Here is a 10,886-nt window from a genome sequence, read left to right on the forward strand (position 1 = left end):
TGAAATAACTGTTTAAAATTAGATAATATTACACGAATCAAAAACATATAATGTATCATCTTTAAAAATACGCTATATCATATTGCAATATTGACAGAATTGTGACCAAATTGGTTATAAATAATAAGGTGCATATAAAGTATATTGATTAAACTCTCTGCAAAAATTCAATGGTATAACAAATACAATTATTTCAGATTTATTTACAAAATTATCTATGACTTATATACAATGAATAATATAACATCATAAATATGTCAATAAAAGATTAAATCATTAGCTATGATTTAATATCTTTAGTTTACTTCATAAAATCTTAAATAGGAACTGCAAATAAAAGTGAAAGTTTATGTTTTGAATATATTTTTAAATGAAATATTTAATAAATATGTTGTATACAAATATGTATATAAAATAACATAGCAGACTGTAAACCGAAAGTTAATGCTTTAGATATAATATTATGTGTGTATATCTCATATAATCCATCATACTACTTTTAGGTTAGAAAAGAATGAAAGATAATACAGAATAAACTAACCTACTATCATATTGTAACCCACTATAATCACCCTATCACCAACAATCACCACAGATGAATAATTCTATACGTTACTATTAGATGACAACACAAACGATTTTAAAGCATGCAAATATGTAGTTGTAAACAATCTGACATGGTTATATTAAATTAAAAGGTGTGGACTTCAGCTTAGTGGACGCAATCCTCGCGGTGGCCAAAGAGTAAAGTATAACAATAACCCAAATCTAACCCAATACTCACGATTCAAAATCCCGCTACAAAATGGCCACCACCCACGTGCTTCTGTCTATAGTCAGCACCTCCATTCATTGGATGAATCATGAAGTCAATGGCGTCAAAGTAACCTGTCGAATAAGCTAAACATGCTCGAATTTATGTACGCATAACTTTGGAACCAGTGGATTTAGCATCTTAAAACTTGCATTTTCGAATTCTACACATCAATGACTACAAGACTAAATAAAAAAGTTAATAATATTACGTTTCCCAAAACGAAGTTCAGTCCTAAAAGAAATTTTAAAGTAGTTTTATATTATAGAAATTTATATATAAATAATTGTAATTGAATTAATACCAATTATATGACTGAAACATTGACATTATAATGCAATTGCAATACATAAATTAAAACATTTACATTCTTTATAGTTAATATTGTAAAAGAATTATAGTATTAGAAAGAACCTGAAAATATTTTAATAAATTGCTATATTGTATAAAACTGTTGTAACTGTTTAATTGTAAGTAAAAATATGAGCACACAAAGAGGAAATGCTAATCGATCAAGACCACAAAAGTATCAGAATCAAACTGTTTTCAAAAACGATTTACATGACAAATCAAATAAAACAAAATATATTAATAGCATTCAAGTTGTACATGTATGTGAAAGATGTAAACAAATAATTGAATGGAAAATTAAATACAAAAAATATAAACCATTAAAAGCAGCTGTAAAATGTATCAAATGTGAACAGAAAACAATAAAACATGCTTACCATAACATCTGTATACCTTGTGCTATACAATATAAAGTTTGTCCGAAATGTGGCAATAAATGTAACATTGTTAAAGAAGAACCTGGTATAGAAGAAACTAATAAATTAGATACAGAATTACAGAATCTGCTCAAAGGATTATCTGAAAGAAAACGTAGAACATTCATACGTTACATGAATAAAAATGGTATTTTAATTAATATTATTATATATATAATTACATAAAAAATTAATTTTATATAATATTGCGTACCTGTATAAAATTAAATTTCAAATCATATACTATGTTTTAGCTACAAGTAACAAGAAGAAATGTATCAAGGAAAACAAGGAAGAAGCTACAAATGAAGAAAAGGAACCAAAAGATAATTGTATCAAAAAAGAAATATTATCCAAAGAAAATGTGTTATTAAAATTAAAATCATTAATGATTAAAGATGATGATAATGACTTGGATATTGATAATGATACTGATTCAGATTCATCTATGTAGAAAAGTAAAATGTAGTTTTTAGCATATCAAAAAAGAGGAAGTAATGAATTCGATAATAATTATCATAAAAATGTGATATATTTGCAACTAATATTAAATTTTGACATTTTAAATAATTTGACAGTATGATTACTATTATTATTGTTGTTATTTCCTTCCAACATTCTGTATAACTGTCTTTTCCTTTTGCTTCCTTTAATGATGCATAATCCATAGAATGGATATAAGATATTTTTTAATTATCTTATATATCTCTTATTCTATAGCTGGAAATAAATTTACCATAATAATTTTGAATGCAGCCCCTTTTACGACTGGTTTTTGAAAAATATACTTTCCTAATCCTCTCCTCGGATATTATATTAAATATGTGCATATGTGATCTCAAATGGTCATTCCATACAAGTTAAAAAAATGAAAAGATAATTTCTATGGAAATGGATAGTCTATTGTTAGATGTGTAATAAATTGATTGATTAGATCAAGTAATTCTAAAAAAGCAATATTTCCTTCTATGTATGCATAACAAATAATTTCAAATTTCGCATATCGATATCGCTACATATGAAACCAATTTCACACGGTAGCGTAACATCCCATTTCGCATATCGATATCGCTACATATGAAACCAATTTCACACGGTAGCGTAACATCCCATATAAACGGTAGTTGAAAACTAGTTGGTAGTTGTGTACATACGTTAAGAAAGGATGATGTGATATTGAATTTCGGTCTATTGTTTCTTCACGATAATATAAATATAATTATTATTAATCGTATTTCAATTCTTAAATTTTTATAATAATTATAAATATGACCTCGGCAATAGAGTCCATGGTAGTTGACGAAAAACAATTACCAGAGAAACCCATAGACAGAGAAAAAGTACGTAACATCAAAAACTTTTAAGAAATATCGATTGAAAATTAACTCTTCCAAATTTAGAAAAAATTACTCATATATTGAATATTTTAATTCATATATTGAATACCTAATAAATTTTTATAATATTTAACTTTCAGACATGTCCACTTTTACTCCGGGTATTCTGTAATACAGGACGACATCACAATATAATGGAATATAGTAGGGGAAATGTCCCCTCGAATGAATTACAAATATATACATGGTAAAATATTTTTATTACAAATATTTAAAATTACATATACATTCATATATTATAACCTATAAAAAAGTTTAAAGACATTTAGAAATATCAAATCTAATCTTTTTAAACTAATTTAATGTAACCAGGATGGACGCAACCTTACGAGAGATTACAGGTTTAGTTAAAGAAGTAAATCCAGATGCTAGAAGTAAAGGAACATACTTTGATTTTTCATTAGTAACACCAGAATTACGAAATTCTGGATATCGCATGAGAGAAATCGGTGTTACTTGTTCAGGACAAAAGGGTGCAGATGATAATAAAACACTTGCTCAAGCACGGTATGCTTTTTTATAATTAACGTTAATTTTAAAATAAACAGCATAATTTTACTTATTTTTATAATTGCAGATTTACAATTGGTGATTATTTAGATATATCAATAACACCACCAAATCGACAACCAGCAATTAGGCGTGGTGCATTACGCCAATATTAATTTAAGTAACAAAGATTTTATTTTCTGGAACTTATGTTAACAATTTATTAGTTTTCTATTAATAAACAATATATAATATTGAAACTATGATATTATATAAATATATCATTTACTTTTCCCATTTCATGAAAGTCATGATCTGGTGATTGATTATTCCACATCAAATGTTCAGATTACATTGGTGCTGGTGTGCAAATTCATGAAGCCAATGAGGATTCTTTACTGTCCAATGATGCAATTTTTTTCAATTATTAATTTGAGACTATTTCAGTAACTATTGATTTTGGACCTTATTTCATATAATACATTTTATGTAAAATTTGATGTTTTATCCAAATTCGACAGAAATGTTAAACATTCTTCTTAAAACACTGAAGATAAGCAACAAAGCTTGATAAGAAAACAAGTAATTTCTAAGTTATTTGAAGTCATGTTATGGGATTCATCACTGCAGAACTAAATAAATAATATAGAATGTTTATTAATGTGCTTCTGTCTATAGTCAGCACCTCCATTCATTGGATGAATCATGAAGTCAATGGCGTCAAAGTAACCTGTCGAATAAGCTAAACATGCTCGAATTTATGTACGCATAACTTTGGAACCAGTGGATTTAGCATCTTAAAACTTGCATTTTCGAATTCTACACATCAATGACTACAAGATTTTATTATTTAGTTTTTATAAAGTTTAGTATTTATATGCAAAAAATTCCTTTATTACAATTCATAATAATAATGTTTAATTGAATATTATAAATGCTCTGAATGTGGTTCTTATGTCAATTTTATTCAAATTTCAGATTATCAATAGTTTTTATTTTTGTATTGTATTATGTTGTAATTTTTTAATTATTTTTTTTGTACGTTCTTTATTATAAAATATGGAGGATAAGGAAAATAAACCAAAGTTGTTGAGTTGTATGATAAAAGGTAAGATTTTATAGAATTTTGATATAAAGATATAGTATTTCATTAATATTTATGTCAATAAAATAAAATTTTAATTCTCATATTTTTCGTAGCAGATATTTATTTATAACTATGGCATATGTTAATGACTTTAACACATTTTACTTTGTTTATTAATGTATCTTATTATGTTATATTGACAAACAAAATCTATTTCTTATTAATGAAATTAATATTATAATGATAATTATTATAGCCACTATTTTATTTACCAAATAATTCATACTACTAAAAAATTATAACAGATATTTAAAATATTCTTTATTAATTTTCAAACATTTACTCATTGCCAATTTTATATATCATAAAAATACATATATATGTGTGTTTGTGTGTGTGTAGGTCCTGCTCCGATATATAAACTGCAAACCTTAGTTGGATATGAAGGTCACTGTCTATCTCGGCCAAGAGGTCCAGCATACACTATAAGACCTCAAACAAAACTTCATGTACCAAGTATTGGACCTGGACCACAATATAATGTTTCAAAATTAACGATTTATGGAGTAGATAATCCTCCCGCATATACAATAGTTGGTCGAGTACCATTTAAAGGTAGCTATATTTATACCATCACATTTAATAAGTAATTGATAATATACTTCGTTAAATAATAAAAACTTATGTTCATGAAATTTTAAGTGATTTCAAGTAAAATGAAATTTTAAGTAAAGTTCAAGAAATTTTAAGTAAAATGATTCAAGAATTATAATAGTTCATGAATTAAAGTGAAAACCAATTCATTTAGCTTATTATATAGTAGTTTAAGCTAGACAGACTTTTTTACATTTCACATCCACACATCTTCTACACAGTAATTTTTAATTATTTTTTATTTCATTTTTCTTTGAGGTTCCAATCTTATTTTAAGTTTGATACAATGAGTGATTGTTTAAAAAAAATAAGTTGATATATTTTAAGTAAATATCTGTTATAAAAAGCCATTTTTTAAATGTAGTGAGTGATTTTGGACCAGGACCAGGAGCACATTATCCAGAGTTATGTCCCCCAATGAATCACAATATTAGAGCCCCTGCTTATACTATTAAATCTAGGAGCAGAACAAAACTAGATGATAGTGGACCTGGTCCAAGTGCATATATTTTACCAACTACTATAGGACCAAAAATTCCTGACAAAGCAGCTCAAGGTGCTTTTTCTATGTACGTAATTAAATTTGAAGTTGAGACTAATTATTATGTTTAGATTTATAGAATTGATGAAGTAAATTTACATCTTGATAATTTAATAATTTATTTATTTCACGACCGGGGTAACTTCATATGCACATATACATAAAGTTATATAATTTCTGCTGCTTTAATTTCAAAGATATAAGTGAAAGTATTTTTAATGTTTTGATATTTATGATATGTGAATGTTTTGAGACTTTGAGTGAACAAAAGAATAATAACAACTGTGAATAAAATATTATTATTTAAGAATAACATATAAATACTCTTACACATCCTCATTACGTGTATTTCATTGCTCCTGTTTCTGAAAAAAATAATATTAATGCTGCATGAGGTACACGCAAGAAAATACACATTCAATTAATTCCTTATATATGAAATTATACTCAGAAATTATGAAATTATCTAGGGCATTGATCTCAGCAACATATTGTGAAACCTATAAACCATTGAAGTCTATAAAGTGTGTTCTATTGTCTATAGGTACAAAAAATAATTATAATAAAATGTCTTAATATATTTTACTATTACAGTGCTGGGATTCACAAACTTAGAGAAGAAGATATTGGTCCTGGTCCAGCAGCTTACAGCAATATAGATGCCAATCTTACAAAACGTAGTTCTCCAGCATACAGTTTAAAATGGAGAACTGGATTACCAGATATAGATAAAAGTCCAGGACCACAATATTATCCTCAATATGATACTGGAAGACGTCCTCCTATGTATTCTTTTGGTATAAGACATAGTGAATGTGCTGGTTTACCTATCACAGGCTTGGATGAAGATTAATATGTTAATTTTGTAAATTAGCATAATTTTGTACATAGTACTTTACATGCTTGTGATGTCAAGTTAATGTAATTTGTTTTATATATATATTTAAAATAAATGTTTATATTGTGCTAATTCAAATTGTCTCGTTGAGTCATATAGAAAGTTTTCCGACTTATCAGAAATCATATTTTACATTATTAATATAAGGATATTCAATCTAGATTTAGATTATAAGCAGTATACTATATTAACAAAATATCTATTTTTCCTTATAATCATTTAATTTTCGGAAAAATGAGTAATGGTAGGGATTAATAAATATAACTTTGCAGTCTTTAAACAATATGATAGCAGCTTTGTCAGATTTGATTAAAATCACCCGGTTTTTAATCGTGTTTTCAAGTAAAAAAAAATATTTTATATGTTCAAATGTATATTTACAAATTTGTTATAACGAATCTTTTTGAAGAGTGTACAAATTTTGATGAAAATAGATTATGAAAATAGAATTAATAACTTTCTTTTTCGAAATTATTATTCTAAACTTTAGTTCAGTTTTATATTTATCAAGTGCAATTCTATTCGAATTCTATGAAATCATTGATGCTTGCTTCTGTTTGTACCTAATGTGGTGATTTTGAATGATTTCAAAAGTTTTAATCGCCTATAGCTCTCCGATTTCGCACTTGGTTTATTGTAGGTAAGTATACATACATCCCACAGTCGTACGACCGTGGTACATATTCTACTTTATATATTTTACATATTTTTACATTTTATGTGCATTCTGTGCACATTTGCGCCTTGAAATTTCTCATAAAAGCATAAAAATTTGCAATCTAATCTTAACACACATACACAACTCTTAAGCAACTGTTTATATTTAAAATGAACAGACCAAAATAACATCACTCAAAATTTTTATCTAATTTAAATTTTTGTGGAAATGTAAATTATCAAGTATAAAAATGCCACCAAAACCAGACACACAACCAGATACACAAACACAAACTAAACCACATAAAAAAATAGGGAGTCTTACATGCGGTTTTAGAAGTAAATAATTAAATGTCATTACATTATACATCGCAGATGAACAAACATTTCTCGAATATTAAATATAAATTGTTTATATGTATACATATGCAATATTGTATATTAGATTTAATCTTATGTAAAGTTAGTTTTAAAAATGTTATATTTCAGGTCCGGGTCCAAAATATCCACTAAAAACTCTCGTGGGTTATCAAGAGCATTGCCTTTCGAGGTACCGAAATCCAGCATATACATTTGGCAACAAATATCCTAGTTTACGAATATGTGAAGGACCAGGACCGAAATATTTATTAGACAAGCCCATACGCGGTGGTTTCTCATTTGGATTAGTTGGAAAGACTTTTGGTATTCTACTTATTCTTATATTCTTTGAATTACGCACGAATCATTTCGTGAATTACACGTTCATTATACATATACGTATTTAATTCCAGTCAGTATCTTATATCTAATGGATTGATTATAACATTTCTATTATAAAAACAACCTCAATATCTTAAAAATGTTATACTATTTTATTACTTTCGTTATCTTTTTAACTACGTAACTACATTACATTACATATTGCGTAATAATAATTTTTAATAAAAATTTGATGGAATCTGTATAACGTATTTTGTACAAGATTATTAACATTTGACTCGAATACAAAATATCAATATATAATATTACTTATATTTATATATAATATTCTTATTTTCTCCTTTTCGCAGATACTTCGTGTACGCCTGGCCCAAAATATCTATTGCCATCTCCAAAAGGTCCATCGTTTACACTAAAATCCAGAACTAAACAGAGAAAATGTTCCTTTTCACCGGGTCCTTATAATGTAAAATTTCCTATACCAGGTCCAGCTTTTTTTATGTAAGTACTTCTTGTCACGCATCAGTAATCCTTGAGATATTCGTCAATATAAAGATTATTACGACTCAAATATAATACCGACACATACCGCTAAAATATATAAAGATCCGGATGTGACGGGAATGAAAATAAGCATAGCAAAGTATTATCTTTCTCCACCATAATTTTTACAGCGTTTCGATTTATCCTACGAATCGTTAATCCGTTTGGGATCGATACTTGAAAGGAAGAGGGCCCAATTTATAGTATGTTCATCTGTTTGCGTTTTCTCTTCCAACAGCCGAGGATAATGAAGGCTAGGCAACCGTTTTAGACATTCGAACTTCACGTTTTCTTATACACATCAGAAGGGAGTTTTGCTTTTCCCATTCGGTGGCCAGATCTATTAACAGCAATGATCTAAACTTAAATTGAATTTGAATTTGATCTAAACTGAATGATACTCGATATTTGCATGACTTCGAGTCACCAGCCATCGTCCATCGAGTGAATTACCTATTCTCGCAAACATTTTCTTCGGCTACACTTGGTCTAGTCCAATCATAAATCTTACGAAAGCAAAATATGTACGATCTGCCTAATTTATATTAGTTTACTTTTAAAAATGCACTATGTTTATACATTATAATATAAAGAAAAATTATCATTTATTAAGTAAACAAATACATTCCAAATTATATCGTGTTTGGAATCATTCTAAATAGGAAATTGTAATAAGCATTGTTTCTTCGTCCAGTCGCGGGGAGACGCGTTCGCGTTGAAGCGCGTCAACGGGTGTCGTAAATACCCGTTACGATTGTAATAATCGACACCACGAGCAGGTCGATCCCCTTATTTCTTGTGAGATAATAGGGGTGTTTGTTTTGTAATACAACTGTAGTCTACAGTTATATAATATGTATATATTTACACCAGCTTACAATACTTGTTGCGTAAACAGGAATTGTTTGACTTGACTGCCCGAGGATTGATAGAACAGTAACAGACCCGTCTCGTACTATTAAGGAGAAAAGCTCGGTGTGGGTGTGCCCTTTTTGAACTAAGAACGCAGATTCGTTGTTCACACTTTTCGGTAGAAAAGTGAGGATAACGATCCGCGATGCCCATTGGTCATAGCCAATGTTAATAAATAAAATACGAGGAGAAAGTCTCCTGCAGATGTGGCTCATGGGTGTCCTTGTTCCTGAGAAAAACCAGCTATTTCGCTGGGCAAACATCCGCTTTCTCCGTAATTAATAAAAGCGTGCAATAAACCTAAGGACTGTTTAAAGGATCATTCATAAACTGAAAATACTTACATATATGAATAGAAATTAAGCTAAAAAGATTCGGTTTATGGTGGTTCCTTGGGTTTATTGCGGGTCAGTGTAACGAGGTGTAGGCCTCGGCGGCCAGACCGTGAGGGACGTCGCACCGATCATCTTGCGCGACGTAACAAGCATATTGATAAGAGTTTCATTACACAATTTCATTGATCACAAATAAAAAATAAAAAATTTTGATTTTTGAGTTAGAGATCTCAGATTATCGCAAGCCTTCAATGTTTTCTTGATGCTTCTACTCTCGGCCCCTCTTTTTCTTTCAGCCGTGTTGTCCTTTTCTACGTTCAGTATATCTAACATCTCAGTTTTGAAAAATAAAATCGTTTTTACCTATCTATAATTGCAATACTGAGGTTTCGAATTTCTGACAATTATCGGAGGTTTCCGTATTTAAAAAGATAGTTCTAATTAACTTTTATCTTATCAAAATTAAATTGTATTAAATGTTTGTTACATGATTTTTAGAGGAGAACGTTTAGCTGCTTTAAGACGTGATCCCACACCAGGTCCCAAACTTTACAATGATGCATTGGTTGCCCAAAGAGCTCCAATGTATAGCGCAACTATCAGAAGAGACGAAAAAATAATTTGTCGTTCTCCGGGTCCGAAATACAATCCAAAACCTCCTAAACCACAGCCCATGTTTTCCTTTGGAATCAAACACAGCGAGTGTTCTCCTCCTTATATCGTTGAATGCGATGATCAATGTTAAAATTTTGGCAACTGTAAATAAAAAGTGTAAACATTTACGTATAAAATATAAAAACAGAATCTATGAATTTCTTATTTCACAACATATTCATTTATTTATTTATATATTTATAATATTATATATTATATATATAATTATTATAAATATATATAATTAATATATATTATTATATATTATATTTATATTATATATTTCATACATATTGAATTCAAATGTGTAGAAATAAGACGATAATTAGCGAACGATACAGACGCAATGTATAGCTTGATCGAGTGAAAATAGACTATGAAAGAAGTTAGCATAAAAAGAATGTAGGAGACTGAGAGATTTAGAAGATATCTTTAA

At 28.4% G+C, this 10,886-nt stretch overlaps 5 protein-coding genes and 1 long non-coding RNA gene across 7 annotated transcripts in view; 4 read left to right on the forward strand and 2 right to left on the reverse strand.

Annotated features, from left to right (window-relative positions):
- Window positions 1-677, reverse strand: part of LOC132913412 (KICSTOR complex protein SZT2-like) — a 29,266-nt gene extending 28,589 nt beyond the window's left edge. For both annotated transcript variants that reach the window (XM_060971739.1, XM_060971738.1), the window contains exon 1: window positions 542-677. The gene's annotated coding sequence lies outside the window, so the exon portion shown is untranslated. The remainder of the gene's footprint in view (window positions 1-541) is intronic.
- On the forward strand, window positions 15-2,336 carry LOC132913474 (uncharacterized protein C9orf85 homolog). The gene is made up of 3 exons (XM_060971874.1): window positions 15-128; window positions 699-1,729; window positions 1,836-2,336. Exons 2-3 carry the CDS (start codon window positions 1,297-1,299, stop codon window positions 2,033-2,035), a joined length of 633 nt encoding a protein of 210 aa, XP_060827857.1. The 5' UTR covers window positions 15-128; window positions 699-1,296; the 3' UTR covers window positions 2,036-2,336.
- Window positions 2,337-2,736: 400 nt separating this feature from the next.
- LOC132913478 (histone deacetylase complex subunit SAP18) lies at window positions 2,737-3,727 on the forward strand. The gene is made up of 4 exons (XM_060971879.1): window positions 2,737-2,921; window positions 3,059-3,165; window positions 3,291-3,485; window positions 3,556-3,727. The coding sequence occupies exons 1-4, from the start codon at window positions 2,850-2,852 to the stop codon at window positions 3,641-3,643; spliced, it is 462 nt and encodes a 153-aa protein (XP_060827862.1). The 5' UTR covers window positions 2,737-2,849; the 3' UTR covers window positions 3,644-3,727.
- Window positions 3,728-4,119: 392 nt separating this feature from the next.
- On the forward strand, window positions 4,120-6,725 carry LOC132913471 (ciliary microtubule associated protein 1A-like). Its single transcript, XM_060971869.1, has 4 exons — window positions 4,120-4,575; window positions 4,957-5,169; window positions 5,573-5,777; window positions 6,344-6,725. The coding sequence occupies exons 1-4, from the start codon at window positions 4,527-4,529 to the stop codon at window positions 6,600-6,602; spliced, it is 726 nt and encodes a 241-aa protein (XP_060827852.1). The 5' UTR covers window positions 4,120-4,526; the 3' UTR covers window positions 6,603-6,725.
- A 374-nt stretch (window positions 6,726-7,099) lies between these two features.
- Window positions 7,100-10,614, forward strand: LOC132913342 (ciliary microtubule associated protein 1A-like). Its single transcript, XM_060971612.1, has 4 exons — window positions 7,100-7,643; window positions 7,794-7,988; window positions 8,357-8,507; window positions 10,295-10,614. Exons 1-4 carry the CDS (start codon window positions 7,556-7,558, stop codon window positions 10,539-10,541), a joined length of 681 nt encoding a protein of 226 aa, XP_060827595.1. The 5' UTR covers window positions 7,100-7,555; the 3' UTR covers window positions 10,542-10,614.
- LOC132913343 (uncharacterized) lies at window positions 8,788-9,208 on the reverse strand. Its single transcript, XR_009659366.1, has 2 exons — window positions 8,967-9,208; window positions 8,788-8,911 (listed from the first exon to the last, which is right to left on the reverse strand). It is a non-coding gene; the product is annotated as an uncharacterized LOC132913343 (long non-coding RNA).
- Window positions 10,615-10,886: the final 272 nt, after the last annotated feature.

This window comes from Bombus pascuorum, chromosome 13 (assembly GCF_905332965.1).
Source record: "Bombus pascuorum chromosome 13, iyBomPasc1.1, whole genome shotgun sequence".
In the NCBI taxonomy this organism is placed as follows: domain Eukaryota; kingdom Metazoa; phylum Arthropoda; class Insecta; order Hymenoptera; family Apidae; genus Bombus; species Bombus pascuorum.

Coding starts and splice junctions, on each gene's coding strand:
- LOC132913474 (XM_060971874.1), top strand. CDS start 1,297: ATGAGCACACAAAGAGGAAATGCTAATCGATCAAGACCACAAAAGTAT. Junction 1,730..1,835: donor ACGTTACATGAATAAAAATG/GTATTTTAATTA, acceptor ACTATGTTTTAG/CTACAAGTAACAAGAAGAAA.
- LOC132913478 (XM_060971879.1), top strand. CDS start 2,850: ATGACCTCGGCAATAGAGTCCATGGTAGTTGACGAAAAACAATTACCA. Junction 3,166..3,290: donor GAATTACAAATATATACATG/GTAAAATATTTT, acceptor TAATGTAACCAG/GATGGACGCAACCTTACGAG. Junction 3,486..3,555: donor AAAACACTTGCTCAAGCACG/GTATGCTTTTTT, acceptor TTATAATTGCAG/ATTTACAATTGGTGATTATT.
- LOC132913471 (XM_060971869.1), top strand. CDS start 4,527: ATGGAGGATAAGGAAAATAAACCAAAGTTGTTGAGTTGTATGATAAAA. Junction 5,170..5,572: donor TGGTCGAGTACCATTTAAAG/GTAGCTATATTT, acceptor TTTTAAATGTAG/TGAGTGATTTTGGACCAGGA. Junction 5,778..6,343: donor GCTCAAGGTGCTTTTTCTAT/GTACGTAATTAA, acceptor TTACTATTACAG/TGCTGGGATTCACAAACTTA.
- LOC132913342 (XM_060971612.1), top strand. CDS start 7,556: ATGCCACCAAAACCAGACACACAACCAGATACACAAACACAAACTAAA. Junction 7,644..7,793: donor TCTTACATGCGGTTTTAGAA/GTAAATAATTAA, acceptor GTTATATTTCAG/GTCCGGGTCCAAAATATCCA. Junction 8,508..10,294: donor CCAGGTCCAGCTTTTTTTAT/GTAAGTACTTCT, acceptor CATGATTTTTAG/AGGAGAACGTTTAGCTGCTT.